General features: G+C 33.6%; 1 protein-coding gene across 4 annotated transcripts in view; it reads left to right on the top strand.

Moving 5' to 3' along the window:
- Positions 1–26,402, top strand: part of Dus1 (Dihydrouridine synthase 1) — a 527,049-nt gene that overhangs the window by 480,668 nt on the left and 19,979 nt on the right. For all 4 annotated transcript variants that reach the window (XM_068344858.1, XM_068344855.1, XM_068344856.1 and 1 more), the window contains exons 3-5: positions 1,200–1,312; positions 18,964–19,123; positions 23,374–23,569. In XM_068344858.1, coding sequence (XP_068200959.1) covers positions 1,200–1,312; positions 18,964–19,123; positions 23,374–23,569 — 469 coding nt within the window. The remainder of the gene's footprint in view (positions 1–1,199; positions 1,313–18,963; positions 19,124–23,373; positions 23,570–26,402) is intronic.

Genomic DNA, 26,402 nt, shown 5'->3' with positions numbered 1-26,402 from the left:
GTCAAATTCAGGTTTTCTGTACTTAGAATTGAAATCAACCCATCTTCACCATCGTAGCTAATTGGTAGGTTTGGGACTTGGCATTCGATTAATGATAAATTTTTTTGCACATTTAAACGTGTTTCTTTCATATTTCAAATAAGCCATATATATAAATACATTAAAGTCTGGATTCTCTTAACGACCTCGGGATCAGAGCCCCAGGCGGAACCGCCCAAAGACTATAATATCGGACCGGCGGGGATTTGAACCCTCGTCCAGGATATCTGTATGCCAGTGACCATACCACTCAGCCACGAAGAAAGATAAAAGTCAATGACAATTCTTCTATACATATACCTGTCAAATTCAGGTTTTCTGTACTTAGAATTGAAATCAACCCATCTTCACCATCGTAGCTAATTGGTAGGTTTGGGACTTGGCATTCGATTAATGATAAATTTTTTTGCACATTTAAACGTGTTTCTTTCATATTTCAAATAAGCCATATATATAAATACATTAAAGTCTGGATTCTCTTAACGACCTCGGGATCAGAGCCCCAGGCGGAACCGCCCAAAGACTATAATATCGGACCGGCGGGGATTTGAACCCTCGTCCAGGATATCTGTATGCCAGTGACCATACCACTCAGCCACGAAGAGAGATAAAAGTCAATGACAATTCTTCTATACATATACCTGTCAAATTCTTTCTTCGTGGCTGAGTGGTATGGTCACTGGCATACAGATATCCTGGACGAGGGTTCAAATCCCCGCCGGTCCGATATTATGGTCTTTGGGCGGTTCCGCCTGGGGCTCTGATCCCGAGGTCGTTAAGAGAATCATGACTTTAATGTATTAATATATATGGCTTATTTGAAATATGAAAGAAACACGTTTAAATTTGCAAAAATTTATCATGTGTATATATATACACACATACACACACACACAGTATATATCTAGTCACGCTCAGCTCTAATCATCCCCGAGGTAGGGTGGGAGGCATGTAGACATACCCTGGTGAGAGAGGGGTGCGTGTGTGAATGTCTAAATATTTAGCCGCATTTTGACGGTTGCGTACATTAGTATATAAATAAATTATATGTATTTTAGAATAGAGAATAACTTTTCAGTTTGTTTAATCGCTATATGGACTTTTTTTTACATTTTCTAGAGTACTTTAGTTTTAATGTCCAATATATCTTCATCTTTCAGGAGCTGAATTATGCTACACTCCAATGTTGCACGCTCATGTCTTCGTCAAAGATGCCAGGTATAGAAAGGAGAATCTGGCTACCTGCCCAGGCGACCGACCACTTATTGTCCAGGTTAGTTTAAGTCTTACAAATATTTAATGCGAGTTTACGGTTATCAATCAGAAATAGAAAGGCAGAGAGCGTCTCTAGTAATGGAACAAAGGAGAAATTATAAAATTATAACGATTCCTCTGCTATTTAAAGTCAACTTATTGGTACTAACATATTGGCAAATTATAGTTTTCTTTTCTTCATCTATGTGTCTGTGTTTATATCTAGTACATAGCTCTATGAACCAACTGAGTGTTATAACTAGCATCTTTTAATAACGCTACATTTTGACTAATTTTCTACCAACTAAATACATAAATGTTACGAAACATCAGAGGTCATGGTAATAATTCAAGATTTCTTGCGTCAAAAAATTTGAATTTTGGCCAATTTCTTTAACAATTCCATCTTGCATGGAAGAATTATTTCAGGATAGCTATCTCTTATCATCCGAAGACCTTAAAAGGAATTATTTATTTATATATATATATATATATATATATATATATATATATATATATATATATATATATATATATATATATATTCCAAAAATTGAATTTTGGCCAATTTCTTTAACAATTCCATCTTGCATGGAAGAATTATTTCAGGATAGCTATCTCTTATCATCCGAAGACCTTAAAAGGAATTATATATATATATTCCAAAAATTTGAATTTTTGCCAATTTCTTTAACGTACCATCGTGCATAGAAGAAATTAACAGAACTCTCGCTGTTCTGACTTATTCTCTGGTTACCTTTAAACTAAGCCATTGTTTTTATGCATATTGCTACAAGCAATTTGCTTATCTATTATGCTTTTCTTCTGGATGCTACGACTGATAATCGAGTTAACATCATTTCAGAATCTTTTCCAGATCTCCAAACGTTTATACTTTATAATTGAATTGTTTTGAGGGATTGTTATAGAATCCTCAACTCTTTTCGTACTATATACAGAATATATATATATATATATATATATATATATATATATATATATATATATATATATATATATATATATATATATATATATATATATATATATATCTCCATCCTTCCACTGTTGTCTGTTTATGGTCGTACTATGCCTGTGTATAACCGCAAATATACCTAGCTCGTCAATCCATTGTCTTCTCTTCTTTCCCCTGCTTCTTTTGCAATCTCCTTGTACCTATTTTGGTGTTCTTAATGTGTGTCTATTATGTATTCTCATTATATATCCTGCCCATGTCCATTTCTCTTTTTACGTGTTGTTAGAATATTCTCTACTTTAGTTGTTTTCTTTCGTACCCATGTTGATCTTCTTCTGTCTCTTAGTGTTATTTCCATCATTATTCTTTCCATTGCTCTTTTGAGTTGTAACTAGACTATGTTTTAAGGCTCTAGTATGGTTTTAAGTTTCTGGAGCATAACTTAGTAGGACCATCTGAATAAATATTTTACTTTTGAGAGACTGGCATTTTACTTTTCATGTAATCATTTTGTTAAAACACACTATCCTATAGCTATCCTTCTTTTCAGTCTCATATCCTGAGGAAACACAGTCTCATATGTATGTATATTCATTAACAATCTCTCGAGATTCGTCCATAACCCTTATTTGTTTTCTCTGCATTTTCATTTTCAGTCCTACAATTCTGCTTTCTGGAGGCTATCCAAATCTTATATCTTTTGCAATTCCTTCCCTGATTCAATAAACAGAATTATGTCATCCGCAGATCTCGAGCAGTTAAGGTATTCCCCATTAATGTTAATTCCAACAATTTCCCAATTATTTTTTTTCAAAATTTCTACTAGACATACTGTGAATATTCCAAGAGAGATGGAAAGTGAATAATCTGAGAGATATGGGGTGTCCCTGTCTAATTCCTTTCTCAATCGGAATTTTCTCGCTTGCTATATGTAGTTTTAGGATTGCTGTAGTTCCTGTATAGAAGATATCTTCATGTAATCCTTGTCTCTGAAGGGCTTTCGTTACTGCTGAAGTTTTGACGTAACTAAAACCTTTATCATAATTCTATGCATAGTGGTTTATCATACTCTGTTGATTTTTCCATTAGCTGGTTAATTACATTCATGTGGTTAGTTGTTAAATACCGACTTCAAAAGCCTGCTTGCTTTCTTGGTTGATTGAAGTCTCATGTCTTTCTATTTGGCCTGAAATGGTCATTGTAAATATTTTATAAACTACTGATATAAACTCTTACTAGGCAGTAATTTTCATGTCTTAGCGTTTCCCTTTTTGTGAATTAGTATATTGATAAAATTTTTCCAAACTGTAAGTGTAGAGCATTCTTGCAGATATTTTGTCTAAAGTTCAGCTAGTTTTACTACCGTGAAATCTCCTCCATTTATTATTAAATCAATTGTTATGCCATCTTCTGCTGCTTTGCCTCGTTTCACGCCTTTTAATGCTTTCTTTACTTCTTCTACTGTTACATTTAGTACTGGCTCAGGTGTTTCATTATACCTATTGGCAAAGTTATTTCTTATATCTATTTTATAGCATTGTGTATAAATTCTCTGCAAGTTTTATCACCCCATCTCTATTGTTGCTAATATTTCCATTTTCATCCTTTAGAGCAAACATCTGTTGGTACCCTGCCCCAAGTCTTCTAGAATTCATCAATTTGATGCTTCTTCCTTTCTTAGGTTTTCATCAATTTTGGTCTGATTGTGTAAACGAATATCTTAGGTTTATAGTTTAATCATTATTTTGAATAGTTCAAATTCTATTTATTCTCTCTTGGATTATACCCTAATTTCCAATCTTTTCTTTATTAGGTTTTTGATCTGTTCTGATAGTTTTCCTTGATCTTATTTAGGAAATCTCCCACTTAGCTCTTGCGCAGATTCTAATACAGATTTTGTTGAATTACTGTTTAATTCTTCTTTACTTGCTTCCATTTCATCTTATAGCTAGGAGTACCTATTTTGTATTGCTAAACTAAGTTCATCAGATTTTTCTCTTATAACATGAGTGTTTGTTTTCTTTCTTACAATGAATTTTTCTATTTTTCTCCTAAGATCTAAACAAATTTTACTTCTCCCCCTTCTATTGTTACTTGACTCGTAATTTGCTTAACACTATTACATTCTTAACTAAAATAACTTTTTCCTAGAGAATAAAATCAATTTCATTTTTCGTTTCTCCATTTGGGCTTCTCCAAGTACATTTTCTGTTTCTTTTTATAAAAAAAGTACACACACATATAGAATACACGTAAAGATATATATATATATATATATATATATATATATATATATATATATATATATATATATATATACATACATATATGTATATATATAAATAATAATAATAATAATAATTATTATTATTATTATTATTATTATTATTATTATTATTATTATTATTAAATGATTGAATGTATAGGCAATGGGCAACCTCCTCCCCAACGTCTAGGGGCGCCTTATCTTTGGAGAGAGTATTGGCACACACCCCTCCCATCTCCCAACTTTATATGGAAATTTCGTCCAAACTTTCTCCCACGTGGAGGTGCCACTCCATCGAAGATCGTCGTCTCCAGAAAACGCTTTTGTAGTCATGTCGTTTAGATCGTTTGCCACCTCCCTCTCCATTGAAAGGATGACCCTTATGGGCGCTTCGCTTTAGAACCAAATGCTCCCAAAGGCTGTTGGGGGAGTTGGTAAAGCTTTGAGATGCAGATGTGTTATACTAAAGCAAGCTTTGTTACCCGTTATCTTTGTCGCGGGATTCCATAAACGTCATTTTGCGTTCCTGTTATACGAATGGGTACGGCGAATTCCAGGATTGTCCTTTTCAAGGTGCTGAGCGATGTGCAGTTGTAAGCTGGAATGAAGATTCTTTTTAAATAAGGTTGTTCCTTGGAAATTCACAATCTGTATATATATATATATATATATATATATATATATATATATATATATATATAAATATATATATATATATATATATATAAATATATATATATATAATATATATATATACACGCAATGTATGCGTTTGTGTGTGTATGTATGTATATATATATATATATATATATATATATATATATATATATATATATATATATATACATATATATATATACATATATATATATATATATATATATATATATATATATATATATATATATATATATACACGCAATGTATGTGTTTGTGTGTAAAATGTGATTACACATATATGTATATGTACATATATATTCACATTTCTTTACATATATTTCAGTTAATTTATAATGAGCAACTTTGAATTAATAGCATGTTAAAATTAAACAACAATTTCCAGAATAAAGCATTTAATATTGACATTTAGCTGATTGCTCGAGGGAATTTTATTTTTTCCAGCAAAATTGATACATAATAATTTTAATCAACTTATCTGATATTATAAATCGGTTTTAGGATAAATATCCCTGCTTAAGTCTTTTATTTACAGACGGGGAAATTCGTTTAATATAAGGAGAGTTTAAAACTAATGGTAAAATTTCTAAAGGATATCGTCATTATCTTTTTATAGAGCTTGTATCATGGTCTTACACTGTCTTGGTGTATAGTTCTGCCCGAGGCACACTGTTATTTCACATCCTCATTTTTTATTTTTTTTATATTTTATATACGAAAAATCTATTTAAATGTTGTTACTGTCCTTAAAATATTTAATTTTAATTGTTCATTACTTCTCACTGGGCTATTTTTCCCTGTTGGGCTCATAGCATCCTGCTTTTCCAACTAGGGTGTAGCCGAGATCATATAATAATAATAATAATAATAATAATAATAATAATAATAAAACGACTAAAGGAGAGAACGTAGATTCCTCTCCATTTTGGGACCAGCTAACACAACCGTGGATGTGTAGCTTTGCAAGTCAACATCCGTATCACACATTCATTGACTCTCGTCTTATCACTTGAGCTGTGTATTGGCGCAGTTCCCCTTAGATAACTTACAAGCGCCGTCTGAAGGAGCCACAGTTAAGGTAGAGTCTTTCTATCGATCTCATTAATTAGTGTGACTTAATACGAGCTTTTTGATAAGGCAGTAAAGTGTAGAATTTTAGGTTTTTAAGTCTGTTGATTTTGTTTTATTTATTTATTTTTCTGTTTGCCCTGTTTTTTTCTTGGTCTTTCTTAACGAATTACAAGACAGTTATGGAATTTATGTAAACTTGTGAAGTTAATTATAAAGTAGATAGTCGATAACGAATTTTTGGTTTGAAAATTATGAAATTTTAAAACAGAATTGTGGAGATTTTTTAATCGCAAGGAGAGTATTGAAGTATATAGAGGGAATATTGGGCTAATAAATGATAAATTTACTAATTACCGTATACAGTTGATGTGGATCTTCGTCTGTTTATCTTGATCTTCATCTCTTTATCTTAAACTTTTATATTTTATTATATTTCAATTTTGTTTTAGTTCAAGAATGGTTATGTGTTTTCAATTTACTTTCGATTTGTGATCATTCACCAGCTTCAGTGTACTGTGCATTATCCATAGTAAAACGTAACTTTAGTAGGGGAGAGTTAGTTACCTTTCACAAAATATTTCTCGCTGTAATCTTCTGTAATATATTCTTGAGCATGCTATAAAAGATTCTCAGCAGGAGGTATGAAATGTTCAAAGAGGGAATTTAGACGTTCAGTGTCTAAAAAGAGTTTCCAATTTCAGTTTCATATAGGGTGGATTTCTGTCAAGTCATTTTGGTGGTCTTATAAATGGTTATCAACGGAAAAGCTTCTATTATTACTGCTTCTATTAGAATTTTTACAGAATTTTTACAGAACTGGTGAACGCTAGACTGGGGTTAGAGTCCCGCTCAAATTCGCTGCAATCTCTCCCTCCTTGTGAGCTAAGGATAGGAGGTTTGGGGAGCCTATAGGTCTATCTGCCGAGTCATCAGCAGCCATTGCCTGGCCCTCCTCGGACCTACCTTGGGTGGAGAGGAGGCTTGGGCGCTGATCATATGTATATACGGCCAGTCTCTAGGGCATTGTCCTGCTCGATAGGGCAATGTCACTGTTCCTTGCCTCTGCCATTCATGAGCGGCCTTTAAATCTTCAAACCGAGAAAAGCAACGAATTATCTTTCGTAAACGAGATGGAATGATCAAGTAAGCATCTGTGGCACTTTATCGGAAGGTTTTTGTCTTGAATTTTATACCAGAATTTATTAATGAGAAAGAACTACAGTATGTGTTACCGGTAAAATATTTGGCATTTGGGTTATCAAATGACTATATGTAATTTTAAGTACATACTTAAGTAAGTTTTTAGGGGATTAGTAATTTTAAATAATTAAATGCAAAATAATAAGGTTTAATTTATAATACGTTTGGACATATATTTACTGGAAAACTCAGAAAAAGAATAAATAGGTAAAAGATAAATATCCAGAATTTAGTCACCAGACAGACGCCACTAAGTCTGCCTTTAAGCCCACCGCCGCCGTCGTTAACATCTGGTTAGGTATTTATTTATTTATTTAGGAGGTTCCTCTACAGGTCCTAACCCCTTGCAGGCAACCAGCCTCCCCTCTCTCTCTCTCTCTCTCTCTCTCTCTCTCTCTCTCTCTCTCTCTCTCTCTCTCTCGTGTAAGATGTGTAATTTAATATACCTGTGAAAAATATCTTTTAAATTTAATCTTGACAACTTCCTAAATTAGATGTCAATTCTCTCTCTCTCTCTCTCTCTCTCTCTCTCTCTCTCTCTCTCGTGTAAGATGTGTAATATAATATCATACCTCTATGAAATATCTTTTGAAATTATTTTTGACAACTTCCTAAATCAGAGGTCAATTCTCTCTCTCTCTCTCTCTCTCCTCTCCTCTCTCTCTCTCTCTCGCTCTCTCTCTCTCCTCTCTCGCTCTCTCTCTCTCTCTCGCTCTCTCTCTCTCTCTCTCTCTCTCTCTCTCTCTCTCTCTACATAATATTTTAAGAGTCACCAAATTAAATCAAATGATTAATAAACCTACTAGAGTTAGCCCCATCTCATCCACACTACTAGACGTGTTAATAACAAACAAGCAGGAAAGTGTCATTAAAATTGAGGTAAATCCAAGTATTGTAGCTGACCATGAACATATTTCATTTATCATAGATATTAAGAAGCCAAACTGTAAACCAGTCACGGTAACCTCTAGGTGTTTAAAATATTATTCTGCAGATTTTTGTGCAATACATTGCTAGACCAGAAAATAATTTTTAGATACAATCATGCATACTGATGACACAGATATTCAAACAGGAATTTTCAATAAAGTATATAATAGTGCCTTAGATAAATGTGCCCCAATAACCACGAAGGAAATAAGGAGACCCAGTGCACCTTGGATAGACAATGATCTCAAAAACAGTATGATTGAAAGGGACAAAAATGCAAGAAAGGCTTAAACAGAATAGACATGATGAAAATCTTAACAATTCGTATAAGGAAATGAAAAAACTCATCAATTCGAAAATGCGTACTGCCAAAGCTTATTATAACAAAGACAAGATCAAGAAAAGTAAATCTCGCAGAGAAACATGGAAAATTATGAATAATATTGTATCTACTAAAACAAATAAAAAGATTGAATACGACAACCCAAAAGCTAGAGCAGATCAATTTAACCAATACTTTGCTAATGTAGGAAAAAATAACTTATGATAAAACGCAGGAAATTCTACAAAAGTACGAAAATGAAGATATTAGAAACACTCAAAATAATTTTGGCAATAATATAAGATTGTTTAGACCGCAACCAGTTACAGTAGAAACAATAATATTAACAGTTAAGAATGCAAGAATGCTTACGGAACGGATGGTATTCCTACTAGTTTTCTAAAAGATTCCCTTACAGTTATTGCATATTATATCACGGTTATCATAAATACATCGATTGTAACTGGGAAATATCCTTCTATTTGGAAACAACCCCTCGTAGACTCTCTTCACAAGAAAGGAGACAAGGACGACCTTGGTAATTATAGACCTGTTTCTATCCTTCCAGTAATATCAAAAGTAATAGAAAAGATTGTATGTAATCAGTTATTGGAACATCTAGAAAAAAATAACCAGCCTTGATGAAATTAACAGATGAAATTTATAAAAATATTGATAGAAAAAAAGTTTCCATATTAATTTTACTTGACCTATCAAAGGCATTTGATAGTGTCAACCATGATGAATTGTGTAAATCTCTTAAGGAACATTACATTGATACGTTCTGGTTTCAGGATTACTTGAAGGATAGAAGTCAGGTAGTTAGATTAGGAGACGTAAATTCTTGCATTGAAAAGGTTGAATTTGGAGTCCCACAGGGATCTGTCCTAGGTCCAATTCTGTTTTTAGTCTACGTTAATGACATGATTAAATACATAGAAAACTGCTTGCTATTTCAATACGCTGATGACACCCAAGTTCTTTTGGCTGATCAAATAGAAAATTTAGATGGCTTGATAAAAAGGGCTGAACTAATATTGCTCAAAATTAAGAAATATTTTCTAAGAAAAGGACTATTATTAAATGCCACTAAAACACAGTGCATGTTTGTGGGTAGCTCACAGTATATTAGCAAAATTCCAAATGACATTATAATAAAATGCGATGGTGATGAAGTAAAGATAAGTCAACATGTGAAAAATCTAGGTCTACACATGGACAGGTACATGACATTCAGTACTCACATTGATGAGCTGATTAGAAAAGTTAGTGGCATTCTAATGTATTTAAGTAGAGTAAGAGATTACTTTGATGATACTACTCGAGCTTTGATTGTGGAAAGTCTGGTCTTGAGTGTAATAAACTACTGTATTAAGATATGGGGGTCAACTAATGATATGCACATGGAAAAAGCTAAAAAAATCCAAAACTTTGCAGGTAGAGTAGCCGTTATTGGGGTGAAAAAACACGATCACATCACCCCAACCCTCCAGCAATTAAAGTGGATAAAATTAAAAGAAAAGTGTATGTACGATGTTTGTGTTTTTGTTTTTAAAAGTTTGAGAAAAGAATATCCCAACTGGCTAATAACACATTTCCTACAGTTGGTAATTGTAGGAATGCATTAACCAGACAGAATGAAAATCTATATGTAGACAGCTATCGAACTGATTTGGGTTCACGCTCAATGGCAATAAGGGGCCCAGCTTGCTGGAATAAACTACCTCTGGAAATAAGAAAATGTATTAAATGTTAGTTCTGATTTATTCAAAAAGAAACTTAAGCAATATTTTATAAATTTTACTTGAATGTATATATATCCTAAATTTTTACAATCCAATTATTGTGAATTTTATGTAAATAATTTATATTGTGTAACAGAATAACCATTTTATAATGGAATAAAGGTTTTTGACTTTGACTTTTTGACTTTCGTAAGATGTGTAATCTAATACACCTGTGTAAAATATCTTTTGAAATTATTTTTGATAACTTCCTAAATCAGAGGTCAATTCTTTCTCTCTCTCTCTCTCTCTCTCTCTCTCTCTCTCTCTCTCTCTCTCTCTCTCAGGTAAGATGGACAATCTAATATCAAACTACCTACAGTAGGTTCGATGTCAATTCATAGTGGAAAAGAAAGAATAAGTTCTTGTTTGTACGTTAACATCATCTTTTTTTCTCTTCAATATCAAACATTTTTAGGTATTTTTTTTCCTAAGTCCGTTTTTTACATTAATATTGGTGAAATAAGTAATAGATTTAGGATTTAGTTATTCTAGAAGTAGATTCGGGTTTCCACCTCACAATCTGCTATTCAGTAAGCATTCATATAAAACAAATGTACTCTTCTTGCACGATGACCAGCCATATGAAGACAAAATATACTTTTGTTTTTACCCAATTTCGCTTGCATCGTCATTTAATTTCAAATATTCCAATTTCGTTTAAAGATCGCTCATGAATGGCAGAGCAAGGGACAGTTATATTTCCCTATTAAGCAGGACAATGCCCTAGAGACTGACCATATATACATATGATCAGCGCAAAAGCCCCCTCTCCATCCAAGCTAGGACCAAGGAGGCCCATGCAATAGCTGCTAATGACTCAACAGATAGACCTTGGCTCCTTTGGTTGCAGCGACCAAAGGAACTAACGAGTTTGAACGGGACTCGAACCCAAGTCTGGCGTTCACCAGTCAGGGACGTTACCACAACGGCCACAACAATGATGGAATAGTACCCCTGGAACACTGAACCCGTTTCCCTGTTACACGGCCACTGAACGTGGGTAGTTTATACCCCGATTTTGGAAAATTAAAGAAAAATAGTAAATATGCAAATTTATTAATCCTATCCCTTACACACTAAATATAACCCTATTACCTAGTAATGAAACTATTAAATTAGAATACTTACTTTCAGAAACTTGAATTAAAAAGCAAAAAGAAAGAATGTAAAAAAGTGAAAAAATTTGAATGTTTTTGCAAAAAATTAAGCAAAAAAAAAACCCTCCCCAAAAAATCGCTCAGATGCTCCCACACGCTTCCAAGGATGTCAGGCTCTCATCCCAGGGGGTCATCAAGGCACGGGGGATGCGGGAACTGTAGGGAAGAGAGTAGGAAAAACACCCTTTTTTTAGTGCACCAGAAATGACAAATTGTGGAATATAATGTGTTTATTATATTTCTTTTTATACTTTATCACACATTATCACTCAAAATCTTAGTTTTATATATATATTACCTACCTCAGCCTTATATGCAATCACAGCAGTAGGGGAAGTAGTGGCTCGGGCAAACAGGTTGGCGGCAGCTGTGACACCTGAAACGTGTCTTTTTGTCTGCCTTGGAGTCACACTTCGTGCAACGGACCATAGGGTTCCTCATCTCGGCTGCCGATGGTCCAGCACCTGCAGCTGTGCCAGTTTTTTCTATATACTCTTATCACTGAACGTGGGTAAACGGTACCCCGAACACGTCTGTAGCGCAAAATCCAGGCAGAGGATTGGAGCGACGCGACTTCCCCCTATAAACCCATAGGGTAGACTGAAGCTATACTGAGTCCCAGCGCGCTGGCTTGTGGGGAAGAGGGGGGAACACGAATGACGTCACCTACTCTGGGTAATCTATACCCACGTTCAGTGTTCCAGGGTTTTAAATGATGTAATTTATCATTTATGGAAAACAAGGACAATATCACCGAGGCTATATAGGACAATACTTGAAGAGCCTAAAAATAAATATAATAACCTTTTATGATTGCGTAACAACTAATAAAAATCATCTGGAGGAAAGTATTTAACGATATACTTCATAATAGTAATTATTTTGGAGGCCTGGGGAGTTTTCCACTCTCGAGATTTGAATTAAATCTACATATTGATTTGTTTACTAGATGCTAAGAAAGGCAGCTCTCATTGCTCAGTTATTCGGCTAATCCATAGAATTGAAATGTGGACGAAGCTATTTCCGAGAACTGTTTACATATCTTGCTCTTCCTTATGATTAATTTCTCTTTCTCTCTCTCTCTCTCTCTCTCTCTCTCTCTCTCTCTCTCTCTCCTGAAAGTGTAAACTAGGTTTTAAACATCAAAAGGTAGCGGGAATATTACTTTCTCTTCACTGAACGGAACAAATAGTGATAACAAATTTATATTAACCTTAGATTGGACATTGTATATGTACGATATAAAAAAGGGTCTTGTTTCCCATCCTATACCAGAGAACTTCAAATCAATCAATCGATCAATCAATCAATCGCATCCTATATGATTAGCAGCAAGGATTGAGCAGAATGAAAACCTACGACATAACGACATGCAAATTAATGCTGGAGTACATATCTGTTAACCAATAAGTCATTATTAATATCAGATATTTCTTATAAGGGCTGATAAATAAGATATATATATATATATATATATAATTATCGTATTTGATACTATTGTTTTATATATATATATATATATATATATAATTATTGCATTTGTTACTATTGATATATATATATATATATATATATATGTATAAATATACATATAAAATTATTGTATTTGTTACTATTGTTCTTTTTTAATAAACTAATGAAAAAAATAGATGCCCTTTGCTAGGTGAACAAAACCTCGGGGTGATAGGTTAAGTTTATTGATAACTGTTAGTATTGACTTATAAATTTGACCTGAAGAAGGAATTGAATATGAAATACACAACAACATAGTTTTTTAATCATAATGCCTTTAAAATAAATGGATAATAAAAGACATTAAGCAGTTTTTCTGTCCGTTTAATATAATAGCATCATAATTATTGATTTGAGACCTTTTTTTTGTTTTTGTCCGTATTAACACTGCATATAGACTCCTGTCTGACGGATCAGTGTGTATCTTTTGGTATTATGCTCGAAGAATATTAAAATACTTTCCATCAACGTTTTTATAATGCACCAGATTTGTTCTTTTCTTTTTTTATCTTTCTGTACTTTTATGACTGGTCATTCACTTTCGATCATTGTCTCCTGTTTTAATGACCTTTTGTCTTTTTCATTCAGTGCACAACCAATATCATCTGCTTGTAAACAAAGGGTTTAGGAAGAAGTAAAAAGTTTTTCTCCTGAAAATTAAATTTGAATCGGAACGAAGAAATTATTTGATGAGAAGTTTTGAAATTCTCTCTCTCTCTCTCTCTCTCTCTCTCTCTCTCTCTCTCTCTCGTAAGATGTGTACTCTCTTATTATACTTGTTTAAAATATCTTGAAATTATTATTGACAGCTTCCTAGACCAGATACCAATATTCTCTCTCTCTCTCTCTCTCTCTCTCTCTCTCTCTCTCTCTCTCTCTCCTTAATTCAATCAGTGACGTTTGATTAGATGAAAATCAGGAGTGCTGCAATGTTTACGAATGAAGCAAATTCCAGTCGGTATTCGAAACTTTGTTTGATTTTTCAAGTTTACATTATGCCTTGTGTTTGTTTCTTTTCATTATTATCTACCGTTAAATGCTAATGAAATGAGACTCGACATCATTTACTGACTTCTTTGGTATGCTCAAACCAGAAAAAAAATCTTGATATTTTCGTTTATATACAGTGTGTATATTTATTTATAGGAGAATATATACATACATACATATATATATATATATATATATATATATATTATGTTATTGATTCATCGCTCTTTTAGCAATATTCATCGTATTTTCAAGTTTAAAATATTTGTTTTTAAGCATCATTGTTGTCGACTTTATTTATACGTCACCAAATTAAATAATTTGGAGGAAACACACTTTAAAAAAGAAATTTAAAAACTGCAATTTTCAAATATATATATATATATATAGAGAGAGAGAGAGAGAGAGAGAGAGAGAGAGAGAGAGAGAGAGTGGGGGGACGTGGTTACACTAATATTATTCTTTTTTCATAAACTTTATTTATCAAGTGTGTATAACTCATGTGTATGTATATTAGAGATTTAATATTACCTTAATTTTACTTATTTTATTGTCAAGTTTTTGACTAAAGTAATACTAGTTATTTTGATTATAGTATAGTACAGTATAGGGGATGAGGCTCAGTGGCAGAGCTGTAAGCTGGCATTTGCAGTTTTAAGCTTTTTACAGGCTGCTCTCCCAATCGATCCATCTAAACATGGGTACCTGATAAATTATTGCTACACTCATTTAAAAAAAAAAACCCATAATTTTAATCGGAAATTCTCCGTAAAAAATATACTGTTCTCAGCCGTATTTTAGTAAATACAGGCTACCGTAATTTTCACCCTACCTTGTTGTTATCTTTTACGGGTTGGTGATTGTAATATCACTCCTTGACGTCAATGTATCCGTTTTTAAAACTGTAAATGCCTGGCAATATTTATTCTCGGATTTTTACCGCTTTTTTCCCCTTCAGTGTATGTAGGTGTTACTTGTGAGAAGTCACTGCGGCACCATTTGATGGTAGGAAATTCGTTTGTATGAAATTTGATTGGTATGGGAGTGACCTTGACATTAATGCGAGAATTCAAGTTACTTTATAACGCTTCTTGGATTACTTTTAAGTTTTTGATTAAAGAAGGATCAGGTTTCCTTTCACTGTATAACTTACTCGAATTTTTTCATGAAGTCTGTTTTACAGACTTCGTGTTTACGTCGCCCGTAAGAAAAGTCTCTTACTGTAAAAATAAAATACTGGAAATATTGAAAATAACTTGTTCTATAAAGACTGATATCAGAGACTCATTCAATTTCCTGTTAAACCTTTGAATAATTTACGTAAAAAAATTGCAGCCTTTTAAAGAATAAATTCAGGTTCCGTTTCCTCGGATGTAGTTTTGATTTGAAGAGATCCTCCTTCACAGAATCAATCTAAATTGCATTTTCCTTCTCTCTTTTTGGTAGAGGGAATAAGTGTGTGTGTGTGTGTGTGTGTGTGTCGAAGACGGCGTTTGAATTTAGGACTCCCATTATAGGGAAAATGGCTTCATTCTTGTGAAGCTCATTAAAAGTAAATGCCTTGGGAGCCAGTGAGCCATTAGCACTTGTTTATGTTGGACTTCATATTTAGGTCGGATTATTTTCATAAAGGGAAAGGTAATATCGCCGCCCCTCGTAAATGATGAAAAAAAAAGAACAACAAAAGACTGGAGCACTGCCATATGACCCTTCCAATTAGTGCCTGTGTTCGCCGCTAGAGAGACACTGCTTACGGCGCTAAATATTACTTGTGAACGGAGACGCAGCTGTTGGTTGATAGCTAAGGGATTATAGAGGACTTTTAGGAATGCGGATGTGTTTTTCTATTGTGCAGGATTCGCTCATTATGACTTGTATTGAAGAAAAGGAATTTAGTCGAGGCAAGACGTCGAAAGGCATTGATTATGAGAAGTGATAAAGTCGGCCATTGTTACCGGATTTGATTTGGAGGATGTCTGGTATGACAAAGATCGCTAGAATCATTATTTCAAAGACAATTTTCTCGGAGGATGGATGGCAGGAATCACGTTTTGTGTGAGAGAGAGAGAGAGAGAGAGAGAGAGAGAGAGAGAGAGAGAGGAGAGAGAGAGAGAGAGAGAGAGATATGGATTTTTTTTCATGTTAAGAAGTGTGCTTTCTTGACGATTGTTTTTACGGGGTTATATAGCCCATTTAATTTAACATTGCTTAAATTCGCTTATATTGTCAATTACTTGTGTACATGTGTGTGAATCATTTAACCCACAACAGTACATAAATGTCATCAACATAATGTTTATATGTAACAAACTTATTTTTGGCTCCCTGGTGCATCGTTTTTGTCATTTTTCTTTATAATTGATCTTTCCTATAAACCAACTTACACTGAGAAATATGTGATGTACGGGTAAAGATGTTTGCTTATTATTTACTATGATCAGTAACTAAAAATTCACAGATACAATGCATGTTCTATGTTTTAATACAGTATAAAAAACTTTTGCGGTATATTAAGTCACGGGATCCTTGTGAAAGTAAAGTATTCAATATTATATTTTATATGTATGAAACGGATGCTAATAGTCATAGGTCAAAATATGTCATAAAAGTAATTTAGCTCATAAATTACGCGACTCAAATCCAAACTCCACGATTACAAACTAGTAATATTACATTCATCAATGAGTACAAATTCAAGATTATACATCACCATGATTATATATATATATATATATATATATATATATATATATATATATATATATATATATATATATAACTATATATATATATATATATATATATATATATATATATATATATATGTTATGTAGTGCGCATTCCAAATACTTCCCACTTTAATAGAATAATTGCAAATAACCTTGCATGAAGCCATTGTGATCAAATAACTGTAATTGCTCTTTTGATATCATTAATTTTAGCTGAAAAGTGTAAGACTTCGTCTTTTAATTATTGCCTTCTCCAAAATTGAAGATTTTGGAGAAGAGTATGTATTCATCCCCCTGTTTCCTATTTTATTTTTTAGTAGTTTGTGAGCAATTTACACAACTACTACTCTACCGAATTAGACCAAACTTGGTGGTCATGTTGTATATGACCCAAGAATGAATCTGTAAGGTTTTAGATAAATTACATCAAAGTACAAGTACGCAGCAGTACTTAGAAAATAATCGGTATGTTGAGTAAATGGCATAAGTTTTTTTTTTTTTTTTCCCACGTAACTTGGTGGACATGTGTGATATGATCCACGGATAAATCCATAAGACTTTGAAGAAAATACATCGAAGTACAAGTGCGCAGTGATCTCGTTAACATGGGATAAGTGATTCTGAAGACGACTTTTCACGATGTTTTAATTTTCCTGAAAATCTGCTGAGTGTTTTTGCTACTAAAAATTCTGTCAAGAGGATTATTCAGATAAAGATATTCTTTAAGAAGCGGCTTTTATACAAGTTTATGCAAGTTGGTCTTATTACATGAAAGATTTCCAGAGTTTTTTTTTTTTCTATTATTATTATTCGCTCTGTAATAGTTTTGTTATAAGAGAACTGCCTTAACATTTTATGACTAGTGGCTGTAATAAAACCCACAGATGCTGAGACAAATGGACATTTGAATAGACATGATAATAAGATTAGACGAAATTTAAGAAATGTTGAATTAGTTGGACTTAGAAATATTTGACAACACGGGTATTTACCTATCGCTTTCAAATACATGTGTACTTTAATTATATCAAAATTCACTACACAAATTTTTCTTAATTCGTGGTGTTGGAGACCGCACCATATCATTCAGTATTATTATCATTACATGCTAAGCTACAACCCAAGTGGGAAAAGCAGGATATTATAAACCCAAGGGCTCCAACACGGAAAATAGCCCAGTAAGGAAAGGAAATAAGGAAAAACTACGAGAAGTATAAGAATAATATTAAAATAAATCTTTCATATATAAAATATAAAAATTTTAAAATAACGAGAGGATAAAAACTTCAAAATAAGAAGAGGAAGAGAAACAAGATAGAATAGTGTGCCCAAGGCTATGGCACCACCCAAGACCAGAGAACAATGGTTTGATTTTGGAGTGTCCTACTACTACAAGAGCTGCTTATTATAGCTAGAGTCTCTTCTACCCTTACCAAGAGGAAACTACAGTACAGTAGTTAACCTCTTGAAGAAGAATAATTGTTTGGTAATTTCAGTGTTGTCAGGTGTATGAGGAGAGAGGAGAATGTGTAAAGAATAAGCCAGACTATTCTGTCTGTAGACAAAGATAAAATGAACCGTAACCAGAGAGAAGGACCCAATGCAGTATTATATATATTTAAAATTGACATCACAAAATGCCTTATTCCTCAACACGCTCAACTCGTATTGTAACAATTTTAGCACAGCTTAAGCAAGTTGTTGAGACGCCAGTATACATACATATAATCAGCCACCTTTGTCCAAGACTAATGTCACTTTGATTTTTTTTTTGCCCAATACTAGCTTGTTTACCTATCAGACAACAACCTGTGGATGAAATTTTCATCTGCAAATGTTATTGCGCATCGTTCGCTGATTTTCACTGCCAATTTAACCAGGATTGCAATAATCAAACAATTTGATTATTACCATCCGTCAATTTTTACAGCCATTACAGGTTTAAGGTTCGTAAATTCACCATTGGCTTTCGATAAAAAGAGAGACTATCCATGTGTTTTCTTTATGTCTTGTTTAATCCTGAAAAAATAAACTTTTATTTTTTCTTTGCAGTTTTGCGCCAATGACCCCGACACTTTCGTGGCAGCGTGCCAGTTAGCTGCAGACCACTGCGATGCCGTGGACTTGAACCTGGGCTGCCCTCAAGCAATAGCAAGAAGAGGACATTATGGAGCATTCCTGCAGGATGACTGGGACCTAATCCGAACTATGAGTAAGTTCTCGAGTTCCTTTTCTTCTGTGATGATTATGTAAAGTGTACGCGACCCGTCAAAAATTAAGGCTAGATATTTAGATAGATATACACTCACACCCCCTTCCCTTTTCCTAAATACAATACGGCAGTTTCGGCTATGTGTGGGAGATTATGGTTTCCGAGAGTACCTATCGAGCTATTCCCTCTCACCAGGGTATGGCTACTCCCTCCCCCTACCTGAGGGATGGGGTGAGACCGAGTAGTCATACGTTTAGAAATGCCGCTGAGCGTGACAGGAAAGAAATGTATGTTTATATTATATATATATATATATATATATATATATATATATATATATATATATATATTTATATATATATATATATATATATATATATATATATATAGCTAGACATTTTCTCTTTATTATATAAGAGAATTCTTACGTGGATTTGTGAATGTACTTATGGATTGTTACGGTCGATTTCATGTTTATTAATAATAGAAATATATAACTATTTTATATATAAACATATATTATGGCAATGAAGGAAAAATTATGAACCCCATAAAGGTTAGATGTCAATTAACCTAGGTATTTCGTTATGTCTACTAAAACAAGATTATATATATAAAAAAATCTTTCGGATATTATTTCCGTGATATAATTTTGCCAAATGAAAGAAATCCTTCTCCGAGGAATTATTAAATTTTGGTACGGTTTTAAGGAGACATTGCCTAAATGCGTTTTACTTGTCGGCTATTTCAGAACGGAAAAAAAAAAAGAGCGAAAACTTCGAAAATATGAAAATTCAAGGATATTCAAGGATAAACTTTGCTTCTTTGCGAGTGCGGGAAGCCGTGTAATATGCCGTTATTAGTTCCCTTCAAAGTCGTCAAACGACGTCCTCAGCGTTAATGGAGTCCAATAAAGGAACCAAGAAGTTAGGGAAGCCTTTTCGGGGACATACTTAGTGATATATTAGTTATGTAAATATGGAAGTATGAACACCACACGTTTAAATAACTTTATTAATGTAATGTAGTTTGTGCTATCACGCACATACGCACTCACAGAAAAATTCCCATTGTTCATGTATGTAAATATAACAGTGAATGTTAGTTAAGCTTTTGTTTTTGAGGAAATGTTGTCATGGGTTATCTTCAAAAGGTTAGGTGGAATAGTTTTACGTAATGTGGTTCCAGATTAATTACAAAAATCAATGTTTTAGTCCGTTTTTTTTTTTTTTTTTTTTTAAATCTATGAGCGCTGTTGCATTTTGTCTCCAGCAATGGCTGCTTATGTATCTTTCATGCGTACAATTGAAAATACTTGCAATAAGGACGTAAGGATTAAAAAAAATGGTAAGTGGCTCCTTGGTAATGGTTAAAATGGAAGGAACATAATGGGTTGACTTGCGAATTCAAAACGTTATTATTATTATTATTATTATTATTATTATTATTATTATTATTATTATTATTATTATTATTATTAATTGCTAAGGTACAACCCTAGTTGGAAAAACAGGATGCTATAAGCCCAAGGGCAACAACAGGGAGAATAGCTCAGTGAGCAAAGGAAATATAGAAGTATATTACAAGAGAAGTTTAAGAATAATCAACATTAAAATAAATCTATTTTATATAAACTATTAAAACTTCAAAATAACAAGAGGAAGAGAAAAAAGATAGAATAGTGTGCTTCAATGTACCCTCAAGCAAGGGAACTCTACCCCAAGACAGTGGAAGACCATGGTACAGAGGTTATGGCACTACCCAAGAGTAGAGAACTATGGTTTGATTTTGGAGTGTCCCTCTCCTAGAAGAGCCGCTTGCCACAGCTAAAGAGTCTCTTCTACCCTTACCCAGAGGAAAGTGGCCACTGAATAATTACATTGCAGTAGTTAATCCCTTTGAGCGAAGAAGAATTGTTCCACTAACTTGACTATTTTATACAGCCACTGTTATGAATAGAACAGAAAGTGTCACTCTTAGTACAAGACACTAATTAGATCAATTTTTTAATATACTATCAGTTACATCTGTTCTTATCGCTAGTTATATGGCAAGGTTCCTGTTAGGCCTGCATGACGGGATAAAGCTATGATGCCAAATATTTTTAAATCATTCATTCATTGCATGGGGTGACTTGGGAGACATCTTTGAAAACCTGATACCTATTTCAAATACACTCACTGGCCGTTTGCTAGAAGGCATTAGACATGCAAGATTTACAGTTTGTATAATATTCTTAAATGGGGAAAAGGCAACTCATTTTAGTCACTACAATTATAAAAGACTAATAGTTGAAGAAATGTACTTGAGAGAGAGAGAGAGAGAGAGAGAGAGAGAGAGAGAGAGAGAGAGAGAGAGAGAGAGAGAGAGAGAGAGAGAGATGGATGTACTATGTAAAATATATGTAGCCAGAATTAAAATAACGGGAAAAGATAACACCTCATAGAGGCATCCAATACAATTAAAAGACTGTCTGTAGAACAAATATACTAAGAGAGAGAGAGAGAGAGAGAGAGAGAGAGAGAGAGAGAGAGAGAGAGAGAGAGAGAGAGAGAGAGAGAGAGATGTATTATTTAAAACATACGTAGCCAGAATTAAAATAAGGGAAAGAGGCAATACCTTTTAGGGCCACCCAATACAATTAGAAAAGACTGACTAGAAGAAATATACTATACTAAATATACTAGAGAGAGAGAGAGAGAGAGAGAGAGAGAGAGAGAGAGAGAGAGAGAGAGAGAGAGAGAGAGAGATTACTTAAAAGCCTTTGCCAGGTATCGTGAATAGCCAGTCAACCTGGTCGTGCAATCCCCAATCCCCTTCTCTAATCTCTGGTTATAATATGGAAAGAGAAAATATTATGGTCGAAAGCGAATAGAACCTGATTAACGATTTTAATAAAAGTGCCGACGAGGCCTTTTATAACGAGCCCCGAACGGCCCCCTTGCTTGCAAAATCGACCAGCAACTTTAATTTTTAGGATTCCATTTTCTGATATTGACTCATCCATTCTACTCTCTCTCTCTCTCTCTCTCTCTCTCTCTCTCTCTCTCTCTCTCTCTCTCTCTCTCTCTCTCTCTCTCTCTCTCTCTTTTCGCCTGCTGGGGATCAATAAATAGCAATCGGCTCATATTGGGAATGACTGAACAAAATTATTCCCTTTTAAGTTGCCCAAACATGCGTACCCAATATGCTGTATGTGTGTAAACATGTTACTTTGTAATACTTTGTAAATTACTTGTAAATTAAACCCATAATGACACCATTACCAATATATGTATGTATATGTGTGTAATATATATAGATATATACCTTATATATATGTATAATCTGTGTGTATATATATATATATATATATATATATATATATATATATATATATATATATATATATATATATATATATATATCACATCATATTTGCTTTGTTTGTATGGAGGACTGTAATCCTTGAGTAAGAAGAAAGGTGCAGAGTCTCTCCTGAAAATATTCATTATCACACTAAGTGTATTATAGTAAAAAAAAAAGGCTATTAAAACAAATTATCAATTTTCTGTTAGATAAAACCATCTGTGGTCAGAACTTGACGTACAAACACTCTCAGGTTTTCATTACTTGGCAGTACTAATGATGAGGTTGGATATCATGATAATTAATGTGCAAGTTATTGCATTTGTAAATAACAGTAAAAAATTTGATTCTTCTTTTTACTCAAATAATTTAGGTTTTATAGACATGTAAAACATAACTTTTTTTTATAATTAACATGTTTGTGAAAGTATATTGCACAACACTTATCCAGGTTACATATTTTTGTAAATGTATAATAATAATAAATCTTGTTAATCTACAAGGCATACCACTCATAAAAGTTATTTTAAAAAATTCTACATCCATATAAATTCCAAGTATTGTCAAAATAAAATAAAGTAATAATAAAACTGATAAGTTTTATCAATAGACGGGGTATGACAATCCATACCATTAATATTCGTTTCCCTTATAAATTTCTTTGTAAATACATAATAATAATAATAATAATAATAATCATAATAATAATAATAATAATCATAATAATAATAATAATAAAACTTGCAAATCCATAGAGCATTCTACTCATAAAAATTACTATTTTGTAAACTTCTACATTCATAGAACTTCCCTTTTTTTGTCAATATAAAACAAAGTAATAGTAGAAATCACAAGTTTTATTAATTTACGAAAATAATAACATCCCTTATTCGTTTCCCCAGTTGGAAGAGCATCCACCGAGGTGGACATCCCCGTCACCGCCAAGATCAGAGTATTTTCCGACATGAAGCGGACGGTGGAATACGCCCAGATGCTGGAACGAGCCGGTGCCTCGATGCTCACCGTCCACGGTAGAACCAGAGAGCAGAAGGGACCTCTCACTGGCTTGGCTTCTTGGCCTCACATCAAAGCTGTCAGGTAAGCCATTCCGATGGGGAGGAAACGTAAGCCCAGGAGTGGTAAGCCACTCCAAAGGGGGTGGGGTGGGGGGGGGGATGTTTTATGGTGTATTGCACGAGTGGTTACTGACGTTCAGTAGGCGTTTGGCAAAGCTCAGATTCAGGGCGGAAGCTGGAATTTCCCTTTCACTCTATTAAATTTTTTTCTGTATTTCAGTTTGGGATCATAGGAAGTTTGAAATTCGGACACTAAATATTTGATTATTTTCTTAAACGAAGTTAAATAAATTAATTAAGGCTATAGTTTCACCATTTTCAAATGTCTAGATTCATAAATATATCTGGAGAGAGATTTTAGATATATACGTACACTATTAGAAATTGGCCGTAAAAAAACCCGGTAAAAATCCTGCCATAAATGTTGCCATACATTTACCGTTTTAGAAACGGATATATTAACGTTAAGGAGTGATATTACGGTCGCCAACCTGTAAAAGGTCATAACAAAATATGGTAAAATTACGGTCGCCTGTATTTTACTGAAATACGGCTGAGAACTATATTTTTTACGGAGAATATCCTATTAAAATACCGTAATTTTTAACATTGTATGTATGCGTATGTTGCACATAATAGAACCTACCGTTTGTTATTAATAACTAAACTAATTAGTCTTCAGAAATAAATTAATGAATGGCTGTATACTAAAGTTCGATTATATTATCGAAAACTGAATATTTTGGGTGGCCTATTGTTGCCTTTGACCGTCTTAATCATGAGGAGCCTTCCTTGCGTCATTTAAAATTTTAGATAATAAATTGCAAAGAGTAGCCTACTGTAGTTTTAATAGGCACCATAGTGACTAGGAATGTAATATTTGGTGTTCCTTAGGGTAGTTTCCAAGGCACATTAATTTGCATTCTATGTATGCAGGGTATGTAATGATGATGCTACTCTCTTTACAATAATTCCCTCTCATGAATGTAGACATGAGAGGTACAATCAGTATACAGTGGAAATTGCGGAGCATGAAGTTGAACCCTAACAAAACTCAATTTGATTATAAGTAGGTCAAGGGCAGCGACTCCTCAACATCCAGATCTTACCATTGACAATGTCTTTTTGATTATATATGACTCAATATCCTATGTGTGATTCTTGATTGCTTACTTTTGAGAAACACATCCGGTTATGTTTTTCTTCTTCCCCTGCATAAAAAGCTATTTGAAAAAAATCTTAAAGATTTAGTGATTATTCCATCCTGGGGATTTATTCTTTTTTATTCTACGTTGTTCCGAGTATTGTTCTCTTGCTTGATCTTTAGCTTCTGACTATGAGCTTATTTCTTGGATAAAAACTTTGTCTATAAAAGCGTTTATTCCTGATCTTGATAGTTATCACAGGTACCGTCATTTAATTAGTTCTTTGTGAAAGTGCATAATATTTTTACAGTTCTGACCATCCTTTGCATTCAGGTTATCCTAGGCTGTACCATCCTGTATATAATGTTTTTATTATTATTATTATTATTATGATTATTATTATTATTATTATTACAACTACTACTACGACTACGAACTAAGCTACAACCCTAGCTGGAAAACCACGGTGCTATAGACCCAAGGGCTCCAAATGGGAAAAAATAACCCAATGATGATTGGAAACGATGAAATAAATAAACTACAAGAGAAGTAATGAATAATCAAAATAAAATATTTTAAGAAAAGGAACATATTAGATCTTTCATATTTAAACTATAAAAAATGAAGGAAAAAAAACATAGAATAGCGGCCCCAAGTGTACCCTCAAGCAAGAGAACTTTACCCCAAGACAGTGGAAGACCATGGTACAGAGGTTATGGCTCTACCCCAGACTAAAGAACAATGGTTTGATTTCGGAGTGCCCTCCTATAAAAGCTGCTCACCATAGCTAAATAGTCTTTTCTACCCTTACCAAGAGGAAAGTAGCCACTGAACAACACAGTAACCCCTTGAACGAAGAAGAATTGTTTGGTAATCTCAGTGTTGTTAGGTGTCTGAGGCCAGAAGAGAATGTGGAAAGAATACGCCAGACTATTCGGTGTATGTGTAGGCAAAGGAAAAATGAGCCATAACCAGAGAGAGGAATCCAATGTAGTACTGTCTGGCCAGTCAAAGGACCCAATAACTCTTAAGCGGTAACATCCCAACGGGTGGCCGGTGGCTTGGCTAACCTACTACCTATAATTCCTTCCGTGATCAGTTACCTGATATACATTTTGAACTTATGTTCTTTCTGTATCCAATTACATTTGTATGGTCAACAGATGAACATTTGGATGGGAGTGAACGTTTCCATATTTACTGGGTTCAGGGTAAAATACCGCATATGAATCTCCTAAATTGAAGGTGTGAGAGCAGATTAAAGAAAACTTAGTCAAAATGTCATCCTGGACGAAGAATTTGAATTTGTCAACTCATTTATAAACTTAAAATTTGCTCAATAAACCCTCCCAAGCGCTAATGGTGCAATACCCAGGATTAAGGGGAAATGTTACAAACTTACAGTTCCATGGTGGAACAACGTGATAATCTAACACAGACTACTAGAAGATGCCACTGAAGCTAAAAAAAATTGGTGGCTCTTATCAAACTTCATAACACATTCTCTATCTTTCCTTACTACCTTAATGGAATCAACTCTTAAAACTTAATCAAGAGTTGTTTGGAAAAAATAGTTTAGGAGCAATTTTGTCCGTTTTCCTTGCCCCGCTTACTGAGTGACTGATACTGTCATCAGTGATCCTTCTGAACTTTCCAGGAAACTAGGCTAACATTTTTCAAGCATGTCGAGGCATAAAATTGTTCGGCCAA

The sequence above is a fragment of the Palaemon carinicauda genome, chromosome 21 (genome assembly GCF_036898095.1).
Source record: "Palaemon carinicauda isolate YSFRI2023 chromosome 21, ASM3689809v2, whole genome shotgun sequence".
Lineage (NCBI taxonomy): Eukaryota > Metazoa > Arthropoda > Malacostraca > Decapoda > Palaemonidae > Palaemon > Palaemon carinicauda.
This window is presented reverse-complemented; position numbering and strand designations above follow the sequence as displayed.